The sequence below is a fragment of the Chelon labrosus genome (assembly GCF_963514085.1).
Source record: "Chelon labrosus genome assembly, chromosome: 8".
NCBI lineage: Eukaryota > Metazoa > Chordata > Actinopteri > Mugiliformes > Mugilidae > Chelon > Chelon labrosus.
The window spans coordinates 25694752-25718978 of record NC_140358.1 but is presented as its reverse complement, the minus strand read 5'-3'; the positions used below and the strand labels follow the sequence as shown (position 1 = coordinate 25718978).

Below are 24227 nucleotides of genomic sequence, written 5' to 3'. Positions count from 1 at the left end.
TTTCTAAAACCCTTTTTTTTATTACTTTGATTTGCATCTTTTCATATCAGGGCATCACATTTCATATTAGGGCCTTCGTCTTCAAAGTATAGTGGCATTTACTAACAGTTTTTATGTCTACCTGGTCATTTTGTAATGCATTTTATAATGTGACTGACTTTTTGAAGTGTAGAAGTGTCAAACAGCCTAAAATCACCGGCTACTTCGTCTAAAAGCAAACACCATAGGCAAAAGACATGAAAGCTGCAGAGAGGTTTGTGGTCTTGAAAGCAGCTGCTTGTCATATTGAACAAAAAGAAATACCAACAAACTTCTCTGAAAAGAGGAAAGTCAAACCACACATCTCACCATTACGTTCACCTTGTCACTAGAGCACTAGAGCGAACACCAATAAAACAACAAATCAGTTAAAATACAGAATAAAATATAGATAAAAGTTAGTGAAAAAAAACATCACTTTTCAAATGACTCTCTGTGCCCACCTTGTCTAAAGTTTGGGTTTTTACCCTGCAGGTGATGAGGAAAAAGGCAGCATGATTAATAGGAAAATTAAGATGTTCCAACAAGAAAATACCTGTTATCTGCCCACTCAATTTTTGTTTGCCACTCGTATAAAAGGGGAGCTGCACAAGTGGCCATCACAATCAACTGACACACCTCTTCACAAGCAGCTGCAGCCGAGCTTTTGTAAACTTTAACATGGAGCAGTATTTTAGAATTGCCCTCTGGATGGCTATTCTCATCGGATGTCTTCAAACAGCTCCCATCGACATGAAAGACCTGCGCTTAAATCGTCTAAGAAAAGAGGTCCAATGTGTAAGTACAAAACGGTGTACCAAATACGAAAATGTTTAAATTGAATATGAATATTAACATGCTTTTTTATCATTTGCTGTAGGATCCGAATGTGACTTTCTCATCTCCAACCAACGTGCAGGTAAGAAATCACTGCAGATCAGGTTTAAATATTTAACTGAAGTATTTCACTACAGCACTCCTCAACTAAATTGCGTTTTTTATGGGGGGCTGGGGGGGTCAACCTCTCATGATAGCAATAGCAGTGTCAACCACTAGAGGGGGTTAATTGCTTAAAAAAAATTATATTTGAGCATGATTAACAGAAAGACTGAATTCCCACTTAGACTAGCAATGGTAAATAGAGAGTGTAGAGCTTTGCTGCCATTAGTAGGGAATTCATTTGAATTGTACTATGTGTCACTAATTACTGCTGTTTGTTTCACAGAAACACTGCTATGCTGCTGCTCTGAAGACCATCATGGAAGGACTGCACCATTTCAGAGTCCAATGCCAGGGTACCTGGCGAATTAATCAGACACTGGACACTTTGAATATGTCTCAAGATAAACCATCAAAACTACCACAACCGGTGAGTATTACAATCCCTTAAAAAAAATATTTATATTTAGTGCACGATCAACATATCTAAATCTGGCTTCTCTCCTCATACCCAGACAAGCTCCTCAGACTGCAAGTGGGACAATGTGGAGTTTGGACGCTTTGTGAATGACACTGAAAGCTTCATCGAAATGCTCAGCTCGACTACTCAACAGTGACTGATCCCTGATGCTACAGATGTTTCCTCTACTTTTAAAATTATTTAATGTTACACACACTAAATGTGATGTTGCCTCTCTTAAGTAACAGTTCAGAAACACTGTAATAAGTTCTCACAGTATTTATTTATTTATTATGCAAATGATTTGCCATATTTATACATTTGTTTTTGCTAATAAAAGATGATTACATGATTTTTGCCTCCAAGTATTCATGCATTTACTTATATGAAGCATTATGCCATTACATAAAATGGTAGTTGAGCTAGTGCGATGCAACACTTACTTTAACCAGATGGTATTATGAAGAAGAATATTTTACATAGAAATCTGAAATACCCTTTACAAACTTAAAGGCAAGGAAGCTTTTCATTAGTGTGATGACATTATCTCATCTCCTTTTAACACCCAGACACCCTCTAAAACAAAGTTCAAGAGAATGTCCTTCGTAAAAAAAAAATAAAATAAATAATAATAATAATAATAATAATAAAATCCAATAACAACGCATTAAGAAGTATAAAGTTCTTAAAGTGAGGGAAAAAAATGAAGGGATGTAGTGCACTCCACCCTGGAAACACATTTCCATTAACTGTGTTTCCCTTAATTTACCACGTAGTTAAAACTTAACCACAAACAAAACCCAAGATGTACGGAGCAGCAGATTAGAAGTGCTCCGACGTGACATAAGGAATAACTTTTGCCAAGTAAAATATGTTTAGATCAAGAAACACTACCATTTTAGTATGTATGAAAAGGGTCTCACAACTTCTCCAGGGAACAATCAGCTATTACGTACAGCCATGAACATCAGGTGCCACAAGGTTGCATCCGCTCACACTAAAGACCAAAGTGTGACTCATGACAGCAAATGTGAAGCCTCATGAATTTCACACGTTGGTGAAGTTTTGGCGGAACTTTTAGGTCATGATGGTGAGAAATTCTACTGACAAGAAAATACTTTACAATGTGGTTAATATGGTGTTGGTATCAAACAAGGCAAACCAGATTCTCAAGTTGTAATTCTAAATTATAAAACAACTGAACATGCTGGCAACGCAGCAAAATAAGTAAAATGGAAAAAACAACTAGTGGCAATGACTAAAACACCCTAAAACATTGGGGGGCGGATAAAACTAAATGAAATAACTGATAACTGATCAATCACGCTTTGTTTGAATATGTATATTAACCTTCAGGATGTATGTTACAACATAAGAGATACAAATATACAGCATTCAGTGGGTATGTATGTATTCCGTCTCGTGATTTATTTTGTAGGTTGCCAATCAAGTTGGTAGTACTGAATGACAATCTCCTGCTACCACCTCATCAAACATCTACATTGCACATTTCCAAATTGCTGTCAGACAGACTTAATTTTCCAGAGTAAATTTCTTCCAACTGCCACGAAATAAGAAGTAGTAGTCTTCTTTGGGTTTGTTCTTTACTATTACTCCGACCGATCGGGACTGTGCCGGTCGACCCTGAGCAGAGCCATGCAAGCCGTGTGGGACGGAATTATCCGCATGTCCGCCAGGTATATCATAAAAGAGCATTAAAGAGCAATCTGCAGCGAGAGACGGTTTTCTGAATGTAATCGGAGCTATCGACTGCACACACATTGCTATAAAAGCGAAACATTTTCATTCGATCAGTGTACAGATCATACGTGATGCTCAAATGCAAGTAAACATTGTGGCAGCGTGCCAAACAGCACATTTTTGCGCATCTCCACTCCAGTGAGTAGCGTCTCCAATTCGCTTTCTGTGAAGTTCTTCTTCTTTCCCGTCTTACTCATTCTTATGTTTTCGTTTTCTGATCACGCAGAGAGGGGAATCTCAGGTGCGGGGTCAATTTAAATATAATTTGCATATTTAAAAGGGGCATGGACAGGGAGTTGCATATTTAAAAGGGGCGTGGACAGGGAGGGGTCAGGTACACTCAATTGGGATGTACAAACGTGCTTCTAAATGCTTCTAAATCTTAGCATGTGCCACGTTTTAGAAGGAAATCCACGCAAGTCTTCGTACATGAGGCCCCTGGTCATTCAGTATATTCGCGTAGTCAGCTGACCTCATTCTTTGGGCACATAATGTTGCTGAACCTAGACCTGAGTTTGTTTTTTTTTTGTTGTTTTTCTTCGATTTGATTTCACCAAACGTTTAAGTGATCACTGATCGCGATCAATCAGGAATTTTCTCTGAACACACTTCCTCTAAGACGATGGTTCCCCGCTATCCTTCCAGTTGTTAATAATGCGTTGGACAGTTCTTAACCCAGTTTTAGTAGTTTCTACAATCTCCTCAGATGTTTTCTCTGCTTGATGCATGCCAATGATTTGACCCTTCTCAAACAGACAAACATCTTTTCCACGACTTTCGACATGGTTGTTTAAGGAAGCTACTCATTGCTAGCCTGGTCGTTACCATCCTACGTTTCCGCCCGAAATTTGATTTCGGTCTGGCACGTTAGTCTGGCCCAATGTAATAAGAACCTGTCTCCGTAATGGGCGGATGCTTATTTTGAGGTTTAAAATCATTGGAGTTCCCTTAACCAATCAGCAACGTTTGGTAATGACGTATATTGTGCGCCGGAGTTCAGGCTCTTACGCTTACCACTTCCACTTCCAGTTAAATAAATCAAACTTTTCCCAAAGCCAGTTGGAAGGAGAGCTACGACGTCCTTGCCATTTATAAAATTGACAAGACAAGCCTCTTGTTCTGGTTTTAATTCCGTGATGCTCTCGAGAGTTGAGACAACTTCGCGGATGGCTTCTAGCGTCTCTTCCTCCGTCGCCATTGTTGCTATGCTGTTGAACTACAAGCTTCGCTGGACTACAAGCAACTCGGCATGCGAGTTCCGCATCATCACTCAACTGTTCGCTGATTGGCGCGGTTACACGCGAACCGCGGAAGTGCAATTTGGCCAGACTCCGTGCCAGACCGAAATCAAATTTCGGGCGGAAACGTAGGATGGTAACGACCAGGCTAACTCATTGCATCAGCTGGGGTTAAATAACTTGTTGCCAGCTGAAAGATAATCACCCATGCAGTAATTGTCCAATAGGAGGCTCGTACCTATTTGCTTAGTTAAATCCAGGTGGCGATTTTTTTTTTTTTGGCCAGGCAGTGTATGTATGTCCACACATAACTTTGTCCATACCTACCTACCAACGGTCCATACATACCAACACTATGACCATACCTACCTACGTCTGTAACTACCAACCTATGTCTGTACCTACCTTCAGCCACACATTCCGACCTATCACCTACTTATATATTTATACATCTTTGGGCTGTCAATATATTAAAATATTTAATTGCATGCCTTCACTAGTGAACACAAACTACTCACACTTTTGAAGTCTCTCAGCTGCTCAGGCAGCTCCCTGCTCAGTTCATACCCGTTCAGATCAACAAAAAATGCAGTTGCCACAGGGCATATTATTGCCCCCAGAAGTGTAAAATGATTTACTATGGCCACACTTAAGAAACTGCTTGCTTTCCACTGCGTAACTGCTGCTTTGCTTTCCTAAACTAGAGTCGGGTCGAGGTCACAAATGACAGAACGTGCATGTGTTAGTGGCATTTGTGCCCATTTGAGTTCCTTTATATGAGTAAGTATTAACTTTGACAAGCCTAATACACACACAAATAACAGCATATATATATAGCATAGCATTGTACTATATATTCTTGTCAGAAAGACGAGAGTTTAATAAATAAATTGTGTCAGTTTGCAAAACAGAGTTCAAAGAGCAAACAGAGAAAGCATTACAGAAAAAGTGTATGAACCACAAATGAGGGAGGGCCAACCTAGTTTCATATCAGCATGAAGTTGCTGTGCTACCATAGGCCAATTGAGGGATTTTACCATGCTGTAGTAGAAGGTTGAAGAAAAAAAAATTCCAGTCATGCAAAGGAAAAACAACGCTGTATGCATTAGGTGATATACAACTAATTCAGCCCACCCTTTCCATCCACACGGCTATATAAATCAAATACAGCACAGAGGGTAAGTAAACGAATACAACACTTTCACTAAACAACTTGCCTATCATACTGACGGGCCTTTAAGCTGAATATGGAGCACTTTATAAGGATTGCCTTTTGGATTGCCTTTTTTTGTCTTACAAAATCTGTATCCAGTTCACCAATACCGAAAGGGAACTTCAAAATCGATTTAATGCGGGGCGAAATCAAATGCGTAAGTCATTTCAAGCCGAATATATATATATTTTTTTTCGGTTTGCTGAATTTCCGCCTGCTGCTAATAATAGTCTGTTGTCTTCTTCTGCCTATACAGGAGTCCGATTCAACGTTCTACGCTCCTGAAAATGTGAAGGTAAGGCTTAATTTGAAAAGTTATATGTATATGAAAAGTTTGAGTCAAAATATAAAGATAACAATAAATGTGTACATATATACCTTACCGATCGTGATAATAATGAGGTAAACTGATGTGTGAATAATAAGCCAGAAGAAGAGTAGTAGTGCTGGGTACTCCCCAGCATCAAAGAAGCTCAAGCTTCACAGTTCAGTTGAGCTGTTGTAAACCACATGTAAAGGTTCTCTAGTACAGGAAATAAGCTTGTCAGGTGTTGATTTTCACACAGCTGAGCCATCCTCTATATGCTGACTTTTCTGTGTGCGGCCACAAGTCTGCCTCAGTCAAAGCAGTAAAAGGAAGCTAAAACAACTTTCTCTCTGACACGCAGGAAGAGTGCATAACAGCAGCACTGGAATGCATTAAGAAGGAACTTAATGGAACGGTCAAACTGGAATGTGCTGACCCCAACAATCGCACTGGTCAGGCAGTGGAATCCTATGGCTTGTTGATCACAAAACTGAACAACACAACATCCGTAAGTACTGCCCAAAAACATGCGAATTATTAAAAGAATTTTGACCACATTAACAAACTTGCTGACTAAACAGACACATCTTTTTCTCTTTAGGCACCGACAGACTCCAGAGAATGTGTCTGTGAGAAATGGCCCCAAACTAGTTTCAGTGACTTTCTGAACAAAACCGAATCTGTAATTGAGCGTGTATTAGCACGAACACAGACGACATAATTCTGTACTGACAAACATTGCAGAAAGTCTAAAATCGCTGTCAAGCGGTAAAAAATGCACAACTAAAGGTGATACGGTGTGAAACGACATGGCAGACTGTTGATTGTATTTACATGAATGTATCCGAATATTTCTTTCACTGCATGTACACAAATATGTACATGTGTTGAAGGGCATAATCGTTTTGTTGATGCTAAATTTTGAATGCTGCTCTAAAATATGTGCATTTATTAACCATGTCTCTGCAATATGGATAAAAGGCAACTCTTGTATGTTTTACACATGTATAATATAATCTTATAATTATAATCTTATAATATGTGTATGTATATGTCTATATTTATTTGCATCATTTCTACGAAACTGCTGTGAAGTTCTCAATTCCCAACAATGAGAATGTATTGTGTGTGAACTTCTTTCAAAGTTTATTTAAGTATTTATTGGTATTTATGTTTTAATTTATGGTGTATGTTGGTGCTCTGAAGGCATAATGTAATAAATGTCATCATCAAAAGTCTGTGTATTGCCATTTATTATTAAGTAAAACATCTTGACATTTATGAGTAAAGAAAAAGCTGACTGTGTAGAATTTATTACAAAACGATGCTCATTCACAGTCTAGGCGGATCAGGTTTCGGATCACTCATGAAAACACATTAAATTTTTCCTTAGAGCCACATTTTCACTCTTAACATGAGCAATTAATGTGGGAGAGAAATAGGTGTGTGTGTGGCCTGCGTAGGAGGCTGAATTTCCTCAGCGGTAAGGGCAAATACACTAGTCAAGCTGTCCACAAAAAAAGTTTGAGTACGGAAAATCATGTCATAGTGAAATCATGAAGTAATTTTTAGGTCTGTACAGTCCCACAGTGCTTGGCTATTTATGTTCCAAGACAGGTCCCCTTTGCCATTTGCCTACATTGTCACTTTTAATGATCATTTGACGATGTTTTGGGTGAAAATACGACACAATACATGAACTGGAACACTATTCTTAATATGCTGTGTTCACACTAGCAGGGATAGAACACCAAGCTACAACATGGAAGCCGTCAATACACAAAACATATACACCGATCAGCCTCAACATTATGACCACTTACATGAGAAGTGAATAACACTGACCATCTTGTGACAATTCAATGTTCTGCTGGGAAACTTTTGGACCTGGCATTCATTCATGTGGATGTTACTTATACATGTAGCACCCACCTAGACCTGACCAGGCACCCTTACCCCAGAGCAATGATACTCCTTGATGGCAGCAGCCATCCCCAGCAGGATGCAGCCTGACACAGACACACACAAAAAAAAAACCTTTAAAAACCACCCTAAACAAAACATGAAGAACAGCACAAGTGTTGACCTGGCTTCCAAATTCACTAGATCCCAAACCAGGGTTTCCCATGCAATGTTAATGCTATGTTGGCCCGCCAGGGTCTAATCTACTCCACCATGGTCTCATAACAAATCGGAAATATTTTTTTATGTGTCAAACAACGTTGTGCTTGCATTGTTTTTTCTGTTGCTGTTACTCTATGTGCCATATACTGTATAAGTAGTTTTTAATAGTTGGAACAGCATCATAATCAGGGGTTTTTATTAAGACAGCAGAATCCCAGTAGACAGTAGAATCAGGGTCTCATGAAATTTTGTGGGAAACATTACAAACTAATCAAGTAGCTGTGGGATGATCTACAGAGGCCCCTCCCCTCAAGCCATAGGACCCAAAGGCCCCTACTAACAACACTGTGTATATTCCTTGAGAAAAGCAGATCATATTCCAAACATAGATTGCACGGCCCTATAAAGATCAGACAACCTCACCCCCCCAAAAACACAATTTCTTCTCAGATGTGAACTCAGATCAAAAAAGTAAATTTTGCTGAAACGTTATGAATACTCAGCGATTTAAGGTCATAATTAAATAACTAAGTCTTCATTAGTGTATAATGACCTGTAACTATGATCGTTTTTGTTATCTTAGAAAGAGCCCTTGGGCAGCGACTTCTTTTCCACAAAGATTGCAATGTTGCATCAACGTGTCTCTACAGTAGCCTAGAACGGAAATCCTCTGGCACTACATGACACAAAAGAGAGGAGTAATTAGTCAGTTCAGCTGGTTTGAATCTGCAACCTGCCCTGCACTGCTAGATGTGTCAAGTCCTACCTACTGGTCCTTTAAATGTATGTTAAATACATTTTTAACATTTGGACATAATGCAATGTATTTTTTCCACACTGACTAGAGGGAACTGTGTGTAACTTTGTCATACAGTAGTACCTAATTTGGGGATATTTTTTTTAGGTGCAGATTGCAGAAAACATCTCTGCCAGTCTGCAGTTTGCGAAACATCATGTGGGCAAATCAGAAGACTATTGTGAAAATGTTTTGTGGACAGATGAGACCACAGTAAAACGGTTTGGTTTAAAGATGCGTCATGTTTGGAGACCAAAAAACACTGCATTTCAGCTTTAAGAAGAGGTGGTAACGTCCTTGATTTTGCCCGTTTTGCTGAATCTGGGCCAGGACTGCTTGCCATTATTGACTATTCTGAATTATACCAGCTCATTCTAAAAGAAAATGTCAGGACATATGTACATGAGCTAAATCTTAAGAGAAGCTGGGTCACGCAGCAAGACAATGACCATAAGCATGGTCAAAGAAGAATGACCAAGTCAAAGTCCTGGCATTGATCCAACAGAAATGTTGTGGAAGGACCTGAAGCAGGTAGATCATGTGAGGAAACCCATCAACATCTCAGAACTGAAGCGGTTCTGTACTGAGTAATAGGACTAAAATTCACTCAAGCAGCTGTAGACGACCGATCAGCAGTTAACAGAAATACTTCGTTGTCGTTTAAGTTGCTCAAGGGGGGGGGGGGTTCCACCAGATACAGAAAACAAGGGTTCACATATATGTACAAATGATACATTTCCTGAATAAACAATTACACAAGTACACAATATTTCTGTTTCATTTGTTTGATTGGGTTCTCTTTGTCTACTTTCACGATTTGTGTGACAATCCGCTAATGTTTTGAATAATTTTTATGCAGAAATGTAGAAAATTCCAACCCTCCACACTGAACAGACCAATATATTATTGATATAGACAATACTAAATAAAGCACTTGTAAACTGAAATATCAAGATAAGTTTGTATGGAAAGGTTCTTGCCATTTCTTTTAAATAGGGTCTTTCCAATATTCGCAAGTGTCTTACACATCATTGTCCTTTACAAGGAAGATGATATTCCTTGCATCATGGGTTTGATACTATAAATTATAAAGGTGCCCATGTTGTTCTTACTCCAGGCTCTATTTACAGGAATGCTGAAAATACTACACATCTTTTTTGCACAGCACCACGGCACATAGGTGCTACAGCTTCTTAGAGCTCAGGTCTAAGAAGTTTTCACTTTGCAACCACATCAAGAGAGTTGCGTATCCTGTTTATCTCAAAACCTACTAGTATCACTTCAGTGAGTGAAGCCAGAAAAAAAAAAAAAAAAAAAAAGGCAGGGCTCATAAACGTTAATGTTGCATGATTCGGCTTCTGTTTAGGGGAAATGAATCAAACGAGAGCCTGATTCAACTTTATAGCACGGAACAAATACTAACATAAATTCCACTAAGTAACATTATATTTTAGTGAGTATGAAAAATGCTCTAAGCCACAACAGATTTCAGTCACAACACAAGAAAACAGCGTGCAAATCATAAGACAGCATTTAATTAATACTTACAAAAAGGGTAACTTGTGACTTGGCTGCCAGACAGATTATATTGCAACATCAATGCTGCCTTAAGAATTTGATTTCTTTAAGTTTATAAAACTTCCCATTATCATCATTACCTATAATGAAGAGAAGATCATCAGATGTCACACATAAATAGTTTTAAATAGTATTAGTTCAGAACGCATTGCATTTAACAATTTTAACACACTGCCAAACCGATAGAAAATTAAAGACCACGTAAAGTGTTACCTGGGTGCACAACACTCCACTTTAAGATCACACACACTGCACTTAATAAGATGTCAAAGCAATTGCATACAAGGAGTATGAAACCTGGTGCTATACATACAACTGACAGGCTTGGTCCTTGGACAAAAATTCCCTGCATGCAGCAGCAATTCCTTCGGTCGGCCAAAACCAGTAGGAAATATACACGCCACTCCATTCACAATGCTGCTCAACACTTGAGTAAATAATGTGTTGCAACGCATACACAGGAAACCAAAGCATTTCCTGTATGTGTATGTAATAATATAGTGAGGCAAACGGTTTCCATCAGCAAGGGGGTCAACAAGTTTGAACAGCCAGACGTTGCATAAAAGGTTGTTTTTTTTGCAGTACTTGTAATGCTCGCTGAAGTTGGGCTTTTCAAATCTTCAAGGCCCATATAAAGAGCAGCATCTTGACTTTTGCTTTCCAAATATTTTATTCCTAACTTTACCCAACAATATACAAAGGTGGTAATGAATTTTAATTATGAAGTCACTTCTAATTTTGTAAAAATTAAGTTGCAAATTTACAGCTCCCCTAAGCAGGTAACTGCTCGTCAAAGTGAAAGAGAAAGACGGATGTGGTCTCGGTCATTTGTGTTGACTTTTTCTGAAAGGTGGAGTTGCAAGAGTAGAGTTGCTGTCTTCCTAACTCACGCCTCCTTAGCAGTAAACAACATAATGTACCTGACAGCAAACTGTGCAAAAATGGCACAAACAAAAGAAAAATTGTCAGACTCACCACTACAGAGTAGTGATACAAAACCTAAAGGATAACATCACACGTAAATACACACTAGTCTAAGGTTGAGTACAACTGCAATGCAGTAGAGTATTAATTTGACAGCTGCAGCTAAGGTTGCCTTCACTGATTTGATGCCGTGTTTGCCCGTTTGGTGGGATCACATGACTATTTTTTAATTTACTGCTTAAATTAAACCTAAAAATGGCAAATGAACTTGATCGGGACATCCCCACTGCACAGTATGTTTATTTTTTTAAATTGTTAACTGTGGAACACAACAAAGTAGTGCAAAAACACAAAACACGAAATAACATGCAAACAGATTTATGACATAACAATTATAACATAATACACTCGTCATACTTCAGAGCCTTTAGTACCACAGAGTTCAAATGTTGGATACAAATGTTCTGACTATACTATAATCTCTTTGTTGTAAATGAAACATCTCAACATGTACACCGTCTTTGCAGAAACTTAACAACTGAAGGAAGCAGAACTATTATCCTGATGCGGGTTTCAGTGATTTGTGTCAAATACTCCTTATTTATTCAAATTAGAATATTTGTATTCCTCTTCTGGGAATCTCACGATGCAAAACGGCTCTTAACACAGAAACAGGGACTAACATTGATTCCTTCAGAAACCAAAACTTTCTTTTTACCAGAATAGTCAGGTCCCACAGCAGCAAGAGCTCCTCGTTAACAAAATGGTGTACTTTTTATTCATTTATTTATTTTAACGAAACCTGTTTATTGTAGGTTTTGGTTTTTTTTGGTAATAGTGTGGCTGTATTCACATGCTGAAGTTATCACTGACAGAAACCTTGTCAAGCCAGGAACCGAAGCCCTGCTGAAACAGGTATGCCCGCAGCACGCTCTTGGCCTCCTGGTACGGCTTTGCCATTCTCTTCAGTGACAAACAATATAAGTGGAATGAATTTCAAATATCCATTTGGAATACATAAAGACACTGCACTGCCAAAATGTACTGCTGCGTGTTTAAAATAAGAGGGACACGCAGACAGTGAGCCAATACAATGTGCTAAGTGTGTTTGTTAATGTGTTCCTTTGGTCACATATCAGTGATCCAACCGACATTACTTTGCCATGTATTACACGAGAGTGGGTATTGAGGTTACCTTGGCCTCTCTGTAGGAGTTTGTGGCAAGCAGGTCCTGCCTCTGGGCCTCTTTGGCAACCAACTTGAAGCGGTGGAGCATAGCTGCTTTGCACAAACGGCTTGCCAGAGCAGAACCACTCTTAAAAGGTGATCTGAGACAAGAGAATCAGTGTTATACTTCAGCTACGGTCTTGCCAGTTTCGTTTCCAGGCTTGTTGCGACGTTGAAATGACAATATACTAAGCATCCATTAGCTAACTGCCAACTAATATTACTGACGACAGAACAGATTCATACAAAGGAAGAAGGCCTTAGTGCCAGCTTGCTTACTGCTCTATGGTTTTGCCCTCCAGACCGTCCACAACCTCAAGGGAGCTGTCCCCTTCACTCCAGTTGATACCATAAGTCAGCTGGCTGCTGCCTGGGCTGTTGGTGGCAACAGATGGCACCAGGCTGATGTGTGGCCTCATCATGCAGTAGAACATGGGCAGCTGACAGGTGATGCCCTCCACACGCTGGCTCACAGAGATCTCCATGCCACGGATTTCACTACAGTCAGAGTCCCCTGTAAGATTTCATTAAATGTTGACGTACAGTAAATCAAATTCAACTGTGTTGTGTAAATGTTTAGTTATGTTAATGCATATCCAGTGAAGCACATTTTGTGGTTTCTCCTTTGTATAGACATAAGGACAAACGTCTGCTTTAGAGTCCTCACAATTATGAAAATAAGCGGTTGCTCATACGGAAAATAACAAAAAACAACATCTTGGAAACTTCAGTAGTATATTTTCAAATCCGTTGTGGAGGACCAAATATTGTTTTATGGATCGTATGCAGTGTTGCATAAGATTTTTGAAGCCGGGTGTTAACTCGGTCAAAGTTTTCTGGAACACCTTAACATTCACTGTTATTAAAAGGGTACACCATTTGCCTATAGTAGAAACAGCTTTTTGGAACAGCATCATTAAGTACAAGCCTCCATTAAACTGCTGCTACTTTATGTTATAAATTAGTTTACCAATCAGTTTTACAAATCAAGAAGTCTAGTTTTGCTAAAAGCTCTGCCCTGGCTGAACTATCTCAGCTAACGCCACCTGTCAGTGCTTTACAAAGACTTTATTTCATTGAATATATTGACTCCCTCCTAGTTTAACCCATTCAGACCGGATCACGCATCTATGCGTAGTTACCATTAAGGCTGGCAAACGCGTCTGTGTCATTTTGAGCGTTGTCGTCTTTTTCGAGGCACATGGCCAATTATATGTACTGTGATTGGCTGAAATATTCTTGGGGTGAATGACAGAGATGCTTAGGGATTTTATTTAAACTCATGTGACTAATAAAACGCTTTGTGATTGGTCGAAACAAGCCTACACGTGGAGTATGTTTTGGTCGAAAATTTTAAACACCGTGCTAGCGATCCGTCACGGCTGACTCAAGTGAAGGAAGTGATATTGACGAAGTAATTGGAAAAATAGATCTTTACTAATTTTCAAAATTTTAAAAATGTTTGGTGTTTATTGATTTTTTAAAAAAAATGCATTTGAAGATTATGCCCTAGCAAGTCAGTCAAGTTGAAAGCCAAAGAAGTAAGCTGTCAAATGCTTTTTATCTCATGTTTTTATCTGCTACAGAGCCTGAGAAATTAAGGTTTAAGTGTTGACATATTTTGAAAAACCTCAGGTTTTGAGAGGGGGTTTACATAAGAGTATTTAGGCCTGAATGGGTTAAGTACTGTGGTGTGATATGACTAACCTATAAGGATGCTTTGGACATAGATGGGCTCGATAAAGTGACTTAGCAAGGCTCCCTGGTATCCCAGGACCTGCCACTGGGTGATCTTGTCCGTGGTGGACATGCTGACCACTTTCGAGGCAGAGTGATCAAGGACGGACGAAAAAACGGAAAACACCTTTAACGGAAACAAATATATTTGAAATTATGCATCAACGGTACAGCTGACAGCTGCAATGCAATATACGACCCCAACATAAGCAACGGTGAGATTTCTATGAATGATAAAATGTACAACACCTTGCCCTCCACTGACAGATGTAGGCTGATCTCGTTGTTTACTTCCCATGCTGAAATGGACAGTGGATTCAGGCGCCTGAGAATTAAAGCCAGAGGATAAGCTTTTAGAATCTCACTAGATACACCGCCTGTCCAAAAGAGAAGTCACCATGAAAAAATATTAAAATAAAAATAAAAATAAAAAGTCCCACTCTCTAATATTTTGTTGGACCACCTTTAGCTTTGATTACAGCACGCATTCTCTGTGGCACTGTTTCGATAAGCTTCTTCAATGTCACCAGATTTATTTCCATCCAGTGTCGCATTAATGTTTCACCAAGATCTTGTATTGATGATGGGAGAGTCTGACCACTGTACAAAGCCTTCTCCAGCACATCCCAAAGATTCTCAATGGGGTTAAGGTCTGGACTCTGTGGTGGCCAATCCATGTGTGAAAATGATGTCTCATGCTCCCTGAACCACTCTTTCACAATCTGAGCCCCATGAATCCTGGCATTGTCATCTTGGAATATGATCCATTGATGGAATAACCTGGTCATTCAGTATATTCAGGTAGTCAGCTGACCTCATTCTTTGGGCAAAATAATGTTGCTGAACCTAGACCTGAGCAACTGCAGCAACCCCAGATCATAGCACTGCCCCCACAGGCTTGTACAGTAGGCACTAGGCATGATGGGTGCATCACTTCATCTGCCTCTCTTCTTACCCTGATGACCCCCATCACTCTGGAACAGGGTAAATCTAGACTCAACAGACCACATGACCTTCTTCCATTGCTCCAGAGTCCAACATTTATGCTCCCTAGCAAATTTAAGCCTTTTTTTCCAGGTTAGCGGTTTTCTTAAGGCTACACAGCTGTTCAGTCCCAATCCCTTGAGTTCCCTTCTCATTGTACAGTGTGATGCCATGTACAGTGGTGTGAAAAAGTGTTTACCCCTTCCTGACCCCCCCCCCCCCCCACACACACACACGTCACACAAATATTTCAGAACAAACAAATTTAAATATTAGTCAAAGATAACAAGTAAACATAAAATGCAGCTTCAGGTTTTTATTATTAAGGGAAAACAAAATCCAAACCTACGTTGCAATAAGCACTGCGGAGGAATTTTGGCCCACTTGTTTTCAGAATTGAAGGGTTTTCCAGCATGAACCGCCTTTTTAAGGTCATGCCACAGCATCTCAATAGGATTCAGGTCAGGACTTTGACTAGGCCACTCTAGAGTCTTCATTTTGTTTCTCTTCAGCCATTCAGAGGTGTACTTGCTGGTGTGTTTTGGATCATTGTCCTGCTGAAGAACCCAAGTTTGCTTCAGCTTGAGATCACGAACAGGGCTGAACATTCTCCTTCAGGATTTCTTGGTAGACAGCAAAATTCACGGTTCTATTTATCACAGCAAGTCTTCAGACCATCACACTACCACCACCGTATTTTACCGTTGGTATGAAGTTCTTTTTCTGAAATGTGGCGTTACTTTTACGCTAGATGAAATGGGACACACACCTTCCAAAGAGATCAACTTTTGTCTCGTCAGTCCACAGAGTATTTTACCAAAAATCTTGGGGATCATCAAGATGTTTTCTGGCAAAACTGAGACGAGCCTTTATGTTCTTTTTGCCCAGCAGTGGTTTTGGTTTTGGAACTCTGCCATGCAGGCCATTTTTGCCCAGTCTCTTATGGTGGAGTCATGAACACTGACCTTAACTGAGGCAAGTGAGGCCTGCAGTTCTTTGGATGTTGTTGTGGGGTCTTTTTTGACCTCTTGGATGAGTTGTTGCTGCGCTTTTGGGGTAATATTAGTCGACTGGCCACTCCTGGGAAGGTTCACCACTCTTCCATGTTTCTGCCACCTGTGGATAATGTGCTCTCACTGTGGTTCGCTGGAGTCCCAAAGCTTTACAAAAGGGTTCATAACCTTTTCCAGACTGACAGATCTCAATTACTTTCTAATTTGTTCCTTAATTTCTTTGGATCAAGGCATGATGTCTAGCTTTTGATGACCTTTTGGTCTGCTTAACTTTATCAGGGAGGTCCTGTTTAAGTGATTTCTTAATTGAGAACAGGTGTGGCAGCAATCAGGCCTGGGTGTGGCTAGAGAAATTGAACTCAGGTGTGATAAACCACAGTTAAGGTATGTGGGGCGCAAACACTTTTTCACACAGGACGTACACAGGCACATTTGAATTTTGTTTTCCCCTTAATAATAAAAATCATTTAAAAACTGCATTTTGTGTTTACTCGTGTTATCTTTGACTAACATTTAAATCTGTTTGACGATCTGAAACATTTAAGTGTGACAAACATGCAAAAAAAAAATTAACTTGGAGTGTACTAGATGTGACCTCAAAGCGTTCCAGGAGAATGAAGTTAAACATAAACAACAAACATGGCCGACCACGATAAGATTATATAGGTTATGTTTCTGAAGTCACTGACAATGACCAAAATTGAGGTCTCCCAAGGTTTTTCCACCAAAGGTAGGTAATATACTTCTCTGTGCTGAAAGCTAACGATAGACGCTCAACAAAGCTCTCTTTTTTGAGAGATTATAGCGACATATTCTCACGCAGAAAGATAAAACATAATCTACTAGACTTTAAAATGCATTTAACATTCACGGTCTGCATCCCCATGGTCACCGCCATTGTTCTGACATCAGGCTGCTGTATCTCAGTGAAGTCGGGGTAGATCGATTTTCCCCGACTTCACTAGTAGGACCTTCGGCTTCAAGTGGCATTCCAGAGCACTTTTCCCAGGTAGGAGGTCTGAAATTTCAGGCCTCTCAGTTTTCTGGAACGCAGCATAAATATCTAATGAGAAAAAAAAATAAACTAATGAATAAATCAACTCCGAGATGACTTCTTAAACCCCTTCCAGCTTTCCATAAATCACATCACCAGATGCTTCAGGTGAACAGCAAACTCAATAATTAGTGTAGGCTACAGTAAGTGACTTTCAGTCCATTAAATCCAAGCAGTTATCTGAAGGCAGCAGGATAGATATGATGATAAATGTACTGCCCCTGGTTTGAGAAGCGCTGCCAAAACGCATTTACATCCAACTGTGTATTACACTATACATGCCAGACGGGTCCATTAGGAGTCTGAAATCTGTAGTTAATTTGGGAACTGTGTCACATTAATTTTGCGTGCCATTATGCCAAAATGCATTACGGAACAAATATTCAGGTTTTACAGTATGGTGCAATCATTTAAGGCAATAAACCTGAAATAGCTTGAATTGGGGCGATATAAATGGCTTACTTTATTCATCTATCACCACCCCACACTTCAAAGTCATATCTTATTTCATCTCGCCTTTTTGCACTTCAAAACACCCAGACAAGTCTGTGCACACTGCTTTGCACTTTCGCAATTAAAATAGTAGAAAACACGTCACAAAACAAGTTTATCTACGTCATAAGTTGTTGGTGTCCCCCTGGAAAGATATTATTGGAAACTCACTGATGAGTCACTGCACAGAAGAGGATTAGTTTGTGCATGTCCATCTATTTGCATGTACAGTCAGATGAACATTTTGCTGCTATTATTACACATAACTGCAACAAACAGGTCAACAGTGAGTCAACAGCTAGTTATCATAACGAAACAGCAACTGGAACCGAGGGATGAAGCCGACACACACTCACAGCTTGGAGGGGACCTGGGCGGCACCCTTTGGCAGCTGGTTCACATAAAGGTGAAGGGTGATTCCGCTCTTCAGGCTGAGGAGGCTGCTGCTGCTGCTGCTGCTGTTCTGCTGGAAGATCGACTTCTTGGTCAGATTGTCATTTCTGCTGTAAAACATCAGCAGGTGCCGGTACAGAAACCTGTAACAGCGGTATGAGAATGGCTCATTATATGCAGTATGTGCAGTAACAATATCTCGAGGTGAAAACGACACCATTCATCGTGCCTTCTCCTGTATAATCTACTGAATATGATCACTGAAATGTTCCAAAAAATATTAATTCATTTTAAACGGTCAAATTTAAATCTTTCTGTAAAACTTTATTGTACAAATATCCCATTATTCGTTTAATTTATTAAAATATGACCAGTTGAAAGTTGAAATGACCAGCAAAATGACTTTCTAAAAATTAGGGGTGTAATACATGCAATCATCCTGAACAGTTCAGAACTGGGCTTTCAGTTATGGATGAGATCTGTACACACTGTGAGGTATGTTCATGTATAAAAACCTGAACTCAAAGACTGATTGGGCAGGGCACTAGTTAGCACTGAAAGCTGGGCAAGCATTACACAATTTATTTTAAAGATCTATTAACTCATAATGAATACTGTTGTCAGCCTTCTTACACTGTTCGATTGACCAACGCTGCTCACAGAGTAGTGGTGTAACTGACCCGGAAACATTAGGATGGCGTTTTTCTGGGGTTCATTTGCTTAATAACATCATAAATCAAGCAAATGTGTAACACTCCTCTGAACCATATATGTCAAAGAAAAATACTCTGTGTTACAGTTTGATACTTGTTTATTTAGGCAATAGACTTGTCTATTTAGGAGGATATTTTTTATGAATGGATTTTTATAAACTCATATAAACTGCCTTCTATTATAAGAAAGTATAAACAACTTGCGGTGTATTCACTTGCGTCATAGAACAACAATAGAAAACTATTTGCTACATGGCATAAGATTACACATAAAACATGCACACAGGGTCATCTTTGCAACTAACCTCATTAGAGATCTCCTTGCTGTGACAACTGCATGTGAATCATGTACAACCCGTCCATTCGACGAGGCGCTCTCTTTGGTGTTGAAGTCCCCAGTGCCGAGAGCGACCACCTCAAATCCGTTGGCTAGAGGGACAGAAGAGAGTTGGCGTTTTTGGACCGGAAAACCCCTTTTTCATAGTTCTAATAACAGTTCTAAATTATTATATAAAACATTACTGTACATCACGCAAAAGTGATATCACTATACCGGACACCAGGTGGTTATCACTTCATAAAAATGAAAAGCTCCCCTTGGGCTCCTGTAGTTTCATAGGGGGTTCAGTGACCTATCTTAAAATAAGCCAACAAAAAAAAAAAAAGGCCATATAGGCCATATTGCCCAGCCCTACTTGAAGGTACAGTATGTAGTCCTTGTGGGAGCTCACCTGAAGATAATTACAGATAATTACAGGAGTTCCTAGGAGTATTTAAAGTCTATGACTCAAGCGTACTTGTTTTTGTTCAACGTCAAGCAATGACTTTGCCAAGAAATACTAGTTGGCACAAGAAAAACAAAAAGAAATCAAAACAAAAAAAACACAGATGCGTACAATATACTCAAAGAAATCAGACCCATTAAGTTTTTGGAACATGACAGTACCATCCATCCAAAATTTTTCCTTACAAGTCTGAAGAATGAATGCTGCCGTGGTGGCTGTGCAGCCAGAGAACTCCGGGTGGCTGTTCATCAGGTTAGTGAGCTGATTGCCGACGGCATGTGGAATCTGGAGGTTAACAAAACTCTTCCTTTCTAAACAGCAAAAATGATAATAAAGTTTAAAAAACAATGGAGCTGGACATTAAGCTATCCAATTACAAATATGATGAATGAGTAACGTGAATGTGGAAATACAATCAACTCTTTTTTTTTTGTTTCAAAATAACCTATATCTCAGCAAGTCATAGCGACGTTTGCACAGGCGTATTAATGCTGTTGTCATACATGCTTGTACTATAACGCTACAGGTACCAGCTGTTCACTATGTCAAAGTTCATGCACTGTACCCACAGCAAATGAGCCACAAGATGATGCAGATAAGGTGGGGGAGATCGACGCACGGCCACCTTATATGGTATTGATATTGTCACCTATGAGACTTCCTGGCAACAGGAGTGCAATTTTAGTTAGCAGCCCAGGACTGAGCGGTGTAATGTCTACGTATATACTGTTTAACACTGAAGCCTAGTATGGTTGTACGTTTCTAATAAAAAAAAAAATCTTGAAATTCTTCTCATCAAGGTGTCATGTACTGCAAACAGGGCGGCGTCAAAGAGAGTGAGTGAGTCACACGGGAAACCGAAAGTACCAGGAATGGCTCGCCGAGGTTGGACTTCGGTGATTGAAGGCTCCTTTTTTACCGGCAGAAGTGGAGGGACGTCTAATGAAACAAGAGGAGTGGAAGACAACAAGGTAAGGGTCATCTTATAAGACACTTCACTCAACTCTAACAGTTTTTAGATAAGTTGCCGTTATTGGTCTCACCAACAGATACAAATAAAAGGTATAGAAAATGTGTTCAGAAACTAGTGGCTACTAAGAATGTCCCTATCTTACCTTTAACCAATTAATTCCTGTAATAACTATAATTAATCAAAATATATATAATGCAGAGGATGAAAGATGTAGTCTACTTGCAGTAGTACGTGGTGGCACCCAGGAGAAGTCTCTTACTCTCTAATGATACTGAGTTATGATTCCAATAACTTCTTGACGGGGTTTATCCGTTTTCTTACATCCCTACAGAAGCCGACTCAAAGCCTGCTACAGCTATATTTATTTTTTTTGTTTTATGATCAGACCCTAACCTGGGGCCTTGGGGAGGGCAGTCTTTAGACTTTCCAAGGAGGGAAGCAAGTCCTGCAGAGCGAGTTCCGCTGCTCGGAGACGAGCCTCCTTCTTGGTTAAGCCCATGCCAGTCTTGTAGTCGACCCCATCAATCACAGCACAAAAGGCAAAACACAGTCCTGGTATGTTGCCTGAGAACAAGATAAGAATGTGATTGCAGTCATATCCTTAGTTCTGGCTAAGAACGTTTATTGTCTGTAAGCATCTATGGAAAGTGAGATGTCAGAATTTGGGAATCACAAGAAGAACCCAGAGTAGGGGTGGGCGATATGGACAAAAAAATAATATCTCGATTTTTTTGGCGATTTTAACGATAACGATAATTAGACGATATCCATTAAAAATTTGTTTTTAAAAGACTGAGTTACTTAATCACTGATAATAATAATGGGCACAATGTTGAATGAAAACAGTTCTTATTTATTTTCTTTAACATGTAAGTATTCAAGTAAAACAATTCAGACAAAATACAAAATACCAATTGAACTAGTGTAAGAACATTGACCTCTGAGTAAACATGACTTTTATGAGACCTTATAGCAATTAAAGAGAGTAAAATCAACGTCTATCATTTATTTTGAAGTTTCATTTCCGTCATGACCGTGGATAACCTCGTTCACTTTAAAGTAGCGGCTGCACGCTAGCCAACACCCGTTAGCTTCCAAGCTAGCGCTAGCTGACACAACATGGAGCGATCAGTTTGTATGTTCGCCCACATCAATGCCGAGACAACGGATTATCTAGAGCAGGGGTGTCAAACTGATCCGTGAAAGGGCCGCTGTGGCTGCAGGTTTTCATTCCAACCATGCAGCACCCGTGCAGTGGGTGTGGCTGGCAAGTTTTTGTTCCAATCAAGCAAGAGGACGCCTGAAATGACTGCGTGAAGGCAGGTCAGTTGATTGATTGAGCCAAGTCAGGTGTGCTGCTGCATGGTTGGAATGAAAACCTGCAGCCACAGCGGCCCTTTCACGGATCAGTTTGACACCCCTGATCTAGAGTATGCGGGAGAGGCCTGTGATAACGGCCGGGCCTCGGGATGCAAACAGCTCAGCTGACAAAAAGCAGTCGGGAGACAGCGGTGCGCCCTGCCGCTCCACCCCCCTCACACTCACATTCGCGGTAACCATACCTCCGAGAGAGATGATGACGTGTAGGCCCACTACAGCAATCACGTGACGCCCTGCTGCAGCCAAGGGCTTCTGCTGCACGCACCTCTGAATGTGTGGAGTTTTAATGCGTGTTTTGGAGTGTTTTTTTTTCGGACTAATTTAAATACTCGATAATGTGAATTTGCACATCGTTAACACAACAATCACGATATTATCACAGACGATATATATCGCCCACCCCTACCCCAGAGGTTGCATCCTGCTTTGCATATGGACAGAGGAAACAACTGTCATTACTGAAATCAGACAAGTATAATTTTTGTATGCCAAAAATTAAAAGCTGGGATAATTTGGGAGTACATAACCATGCTCGGCAGGTTTACCTGTGCTTACGGTCTCCTTCATTTCCAGGTGAAACTTCAAAGTGTGGGAGAGCTGATGGAGCAAAGACACGGCGTGTGTCTCACCGCACTTGTATTTGTTAATCAGCACAGCAGGTGGGACTTCTGGTCTGACAGGATAACCTGCGTTGGGGAAATATAAAAATAAGGAGGGGAGGGAAAAGAAAAAAAGAAAATTATAAAGACTATTGCAAAAAAATATATATATCCCTGCAACGTAACCAGAACTCAAAGAGGAGCATGAGCTGTTCAAATATGTCTATACTACTGATTAGTGATGCTGAAGTGTTCCTGTGCCACCGAAGCGTTCTCCAACTCACCCGACTTGAAGTTTCTTTTCCCTTTTTGGTCAAAGACACACTCTCTCGGTCTGTGTGACTGGGTCTGGCCCGATGTCGAGGGCCAATTTTTCGTCAGCATTCTCGCAAAACAGGCTCCCCTGGCAACATCAAATGACCCACCAGCCGGAAACATCCTGCAAGCTTTCTGGATATCTGAGGATAGGAGAGAGACCTGAAAACACAACCAGCACCTTTTAGGGAACATGTTTAAGAGTTTAAGAGCAAACTATGACTAGTCTACCCAGCTTATCATGGCTACCATTAACTTTAGCTCCATTCAAAATATTTCAATCGATTTAAGTTATTTACCAGTGGTTGCATAACAAGAAATGCAAGGATGTTATGGCCTTGTTATCATTTAGCTAAAGCTGGCTAGCCAAGTTTGCTACATATTAGGTAAGTACCACATATTAATTGGAATTTGAGTTAGCTAGATAGCTACTTCACCATTAAGATGAGGCTTGCTGATGATTTCTCGCTTTAATAACACACTTTTTACTACTTGGACCATGCAAAAATTGCACCTACTCAATTTTACGACGCTTACACTCCGTTATCATTGCCGAATGCGCGTGCGTCGACCGTTGGCCTTTGATCGACTAAAACTGGCTCGCCAAATTTGCTAGATATTAATTAAAGTCAGCAAGAGCTAGCTACATTATCAGTAAGGTCCTACTTAATGATGACGTCTCGCTTTAAAATCTCATCTCAAACTACTTGTTCTTCTAATAAAGGAAGAAAAAATAGCCTCAGCTTCCTTTACAGCCACCTCGTACATTTTACTAAAATTGTGAAGCGTAGCTAGCTAAAACTAGATGCTAATCTTCCATCAAAGATGCACTAGACAATTAGCATAAAAAAGGAGAACCCACTAAAACTGCTGCTACTCTTACCTGTCTTTTTCGCGGACTGGTTGAGTATTAATCTTTGACTTCGACAAGAAGCGTAAAGTTTAACGTGTTGAACTTCTCTGTGGTGTGTATTTTTTTGAAAACGCTCCGCTCGCCGCCAACGGGAATTAACGGCGCTGAAGCGAACGCTGCCCTGAACGTAATTGGACGTGCCGAATGCGCCTGCGTCGACCGTTGGCCTTTGATTGACTGACTGATTGATTGACGGCGTGCAGAGATCGTTTGCAAAACAGGACGGACTACAATGTTTGAAAAATTAACGACGGATGACAAAGATTGGTAAATTAACCTCAATTTTCGTGA

General features: G+C 40.0%; 1 protein-coding gene across 3 annotated transcripts in view; it reads right to left on the bottom strand.

Annotated features, from left to right (window-relative positions):
* The window catches only part of adad1 (adenosine deaminase domain containing 1 (testis-specific)), a 46263-nt gene extending 22288 nt beyond the window's left edge, over positions 1 to 23975 (bottom strand). The window contains exons 1-13 of one of the 3 annotated variants that reach the window (XM_084550587.1): positions 23907 to 23975; positions 22993 to 23185; positions 22655 to 22795; positions 21123 to 21293; positions 20624 to 20695; positions 19942 to 20067; positions 19277 to 19400; positions 18222 to 18401; positions 14572 to 14647; positions 14293 to 14449; positions 12865 to 13099; positions 12554 to 12686; positions 11544 to 12321 (exon numbers count right to left, since the gene is read on the bottom strand). In XM_084550587.1, the coding sequence (XP_084406713.1) occupies positions 12208 to 12321; positions 12554 to 12686; positions 12865 to 13099; positions 14293 to 14449; positions 14572 to 14647; positions 18222 to 18401; positions 19277 to 19400; positions 19942 to 20067; positions 20624 to 20695; positions 21123 to 21293; positions 22655 to 22795; positions 22993 to 23146 (1683 nt within the window). In that variant the 5' untranslated portion in view covers positions 23147 to 23185; positions 23907 to 23975 and the 3' untranslated portion in view covers positions 11544 to 12207. Of the gene's footprint in view, positions 1 to 11543; positions 12322 to 12553; positions 12687 to 12864; positions 13100 to 14292; positions 14450 to 14571; positions 14648 to 18221; positions 18402 to 19276; positions 19401 to 19941; positions 20068 to 20623; positions 20696 to 21122; positions 21294 to 22654; positions 22796 to 22992; positions 23186 to 23906 lie in introns of those variants that run through there. The other 2 variants (XM_084550588.1, XM_084550589.1) reach the window with 2 other exon arrangements.
* Between the last annotated feature and the right edge of the window lie 252 nt (positions 23976 to 24227).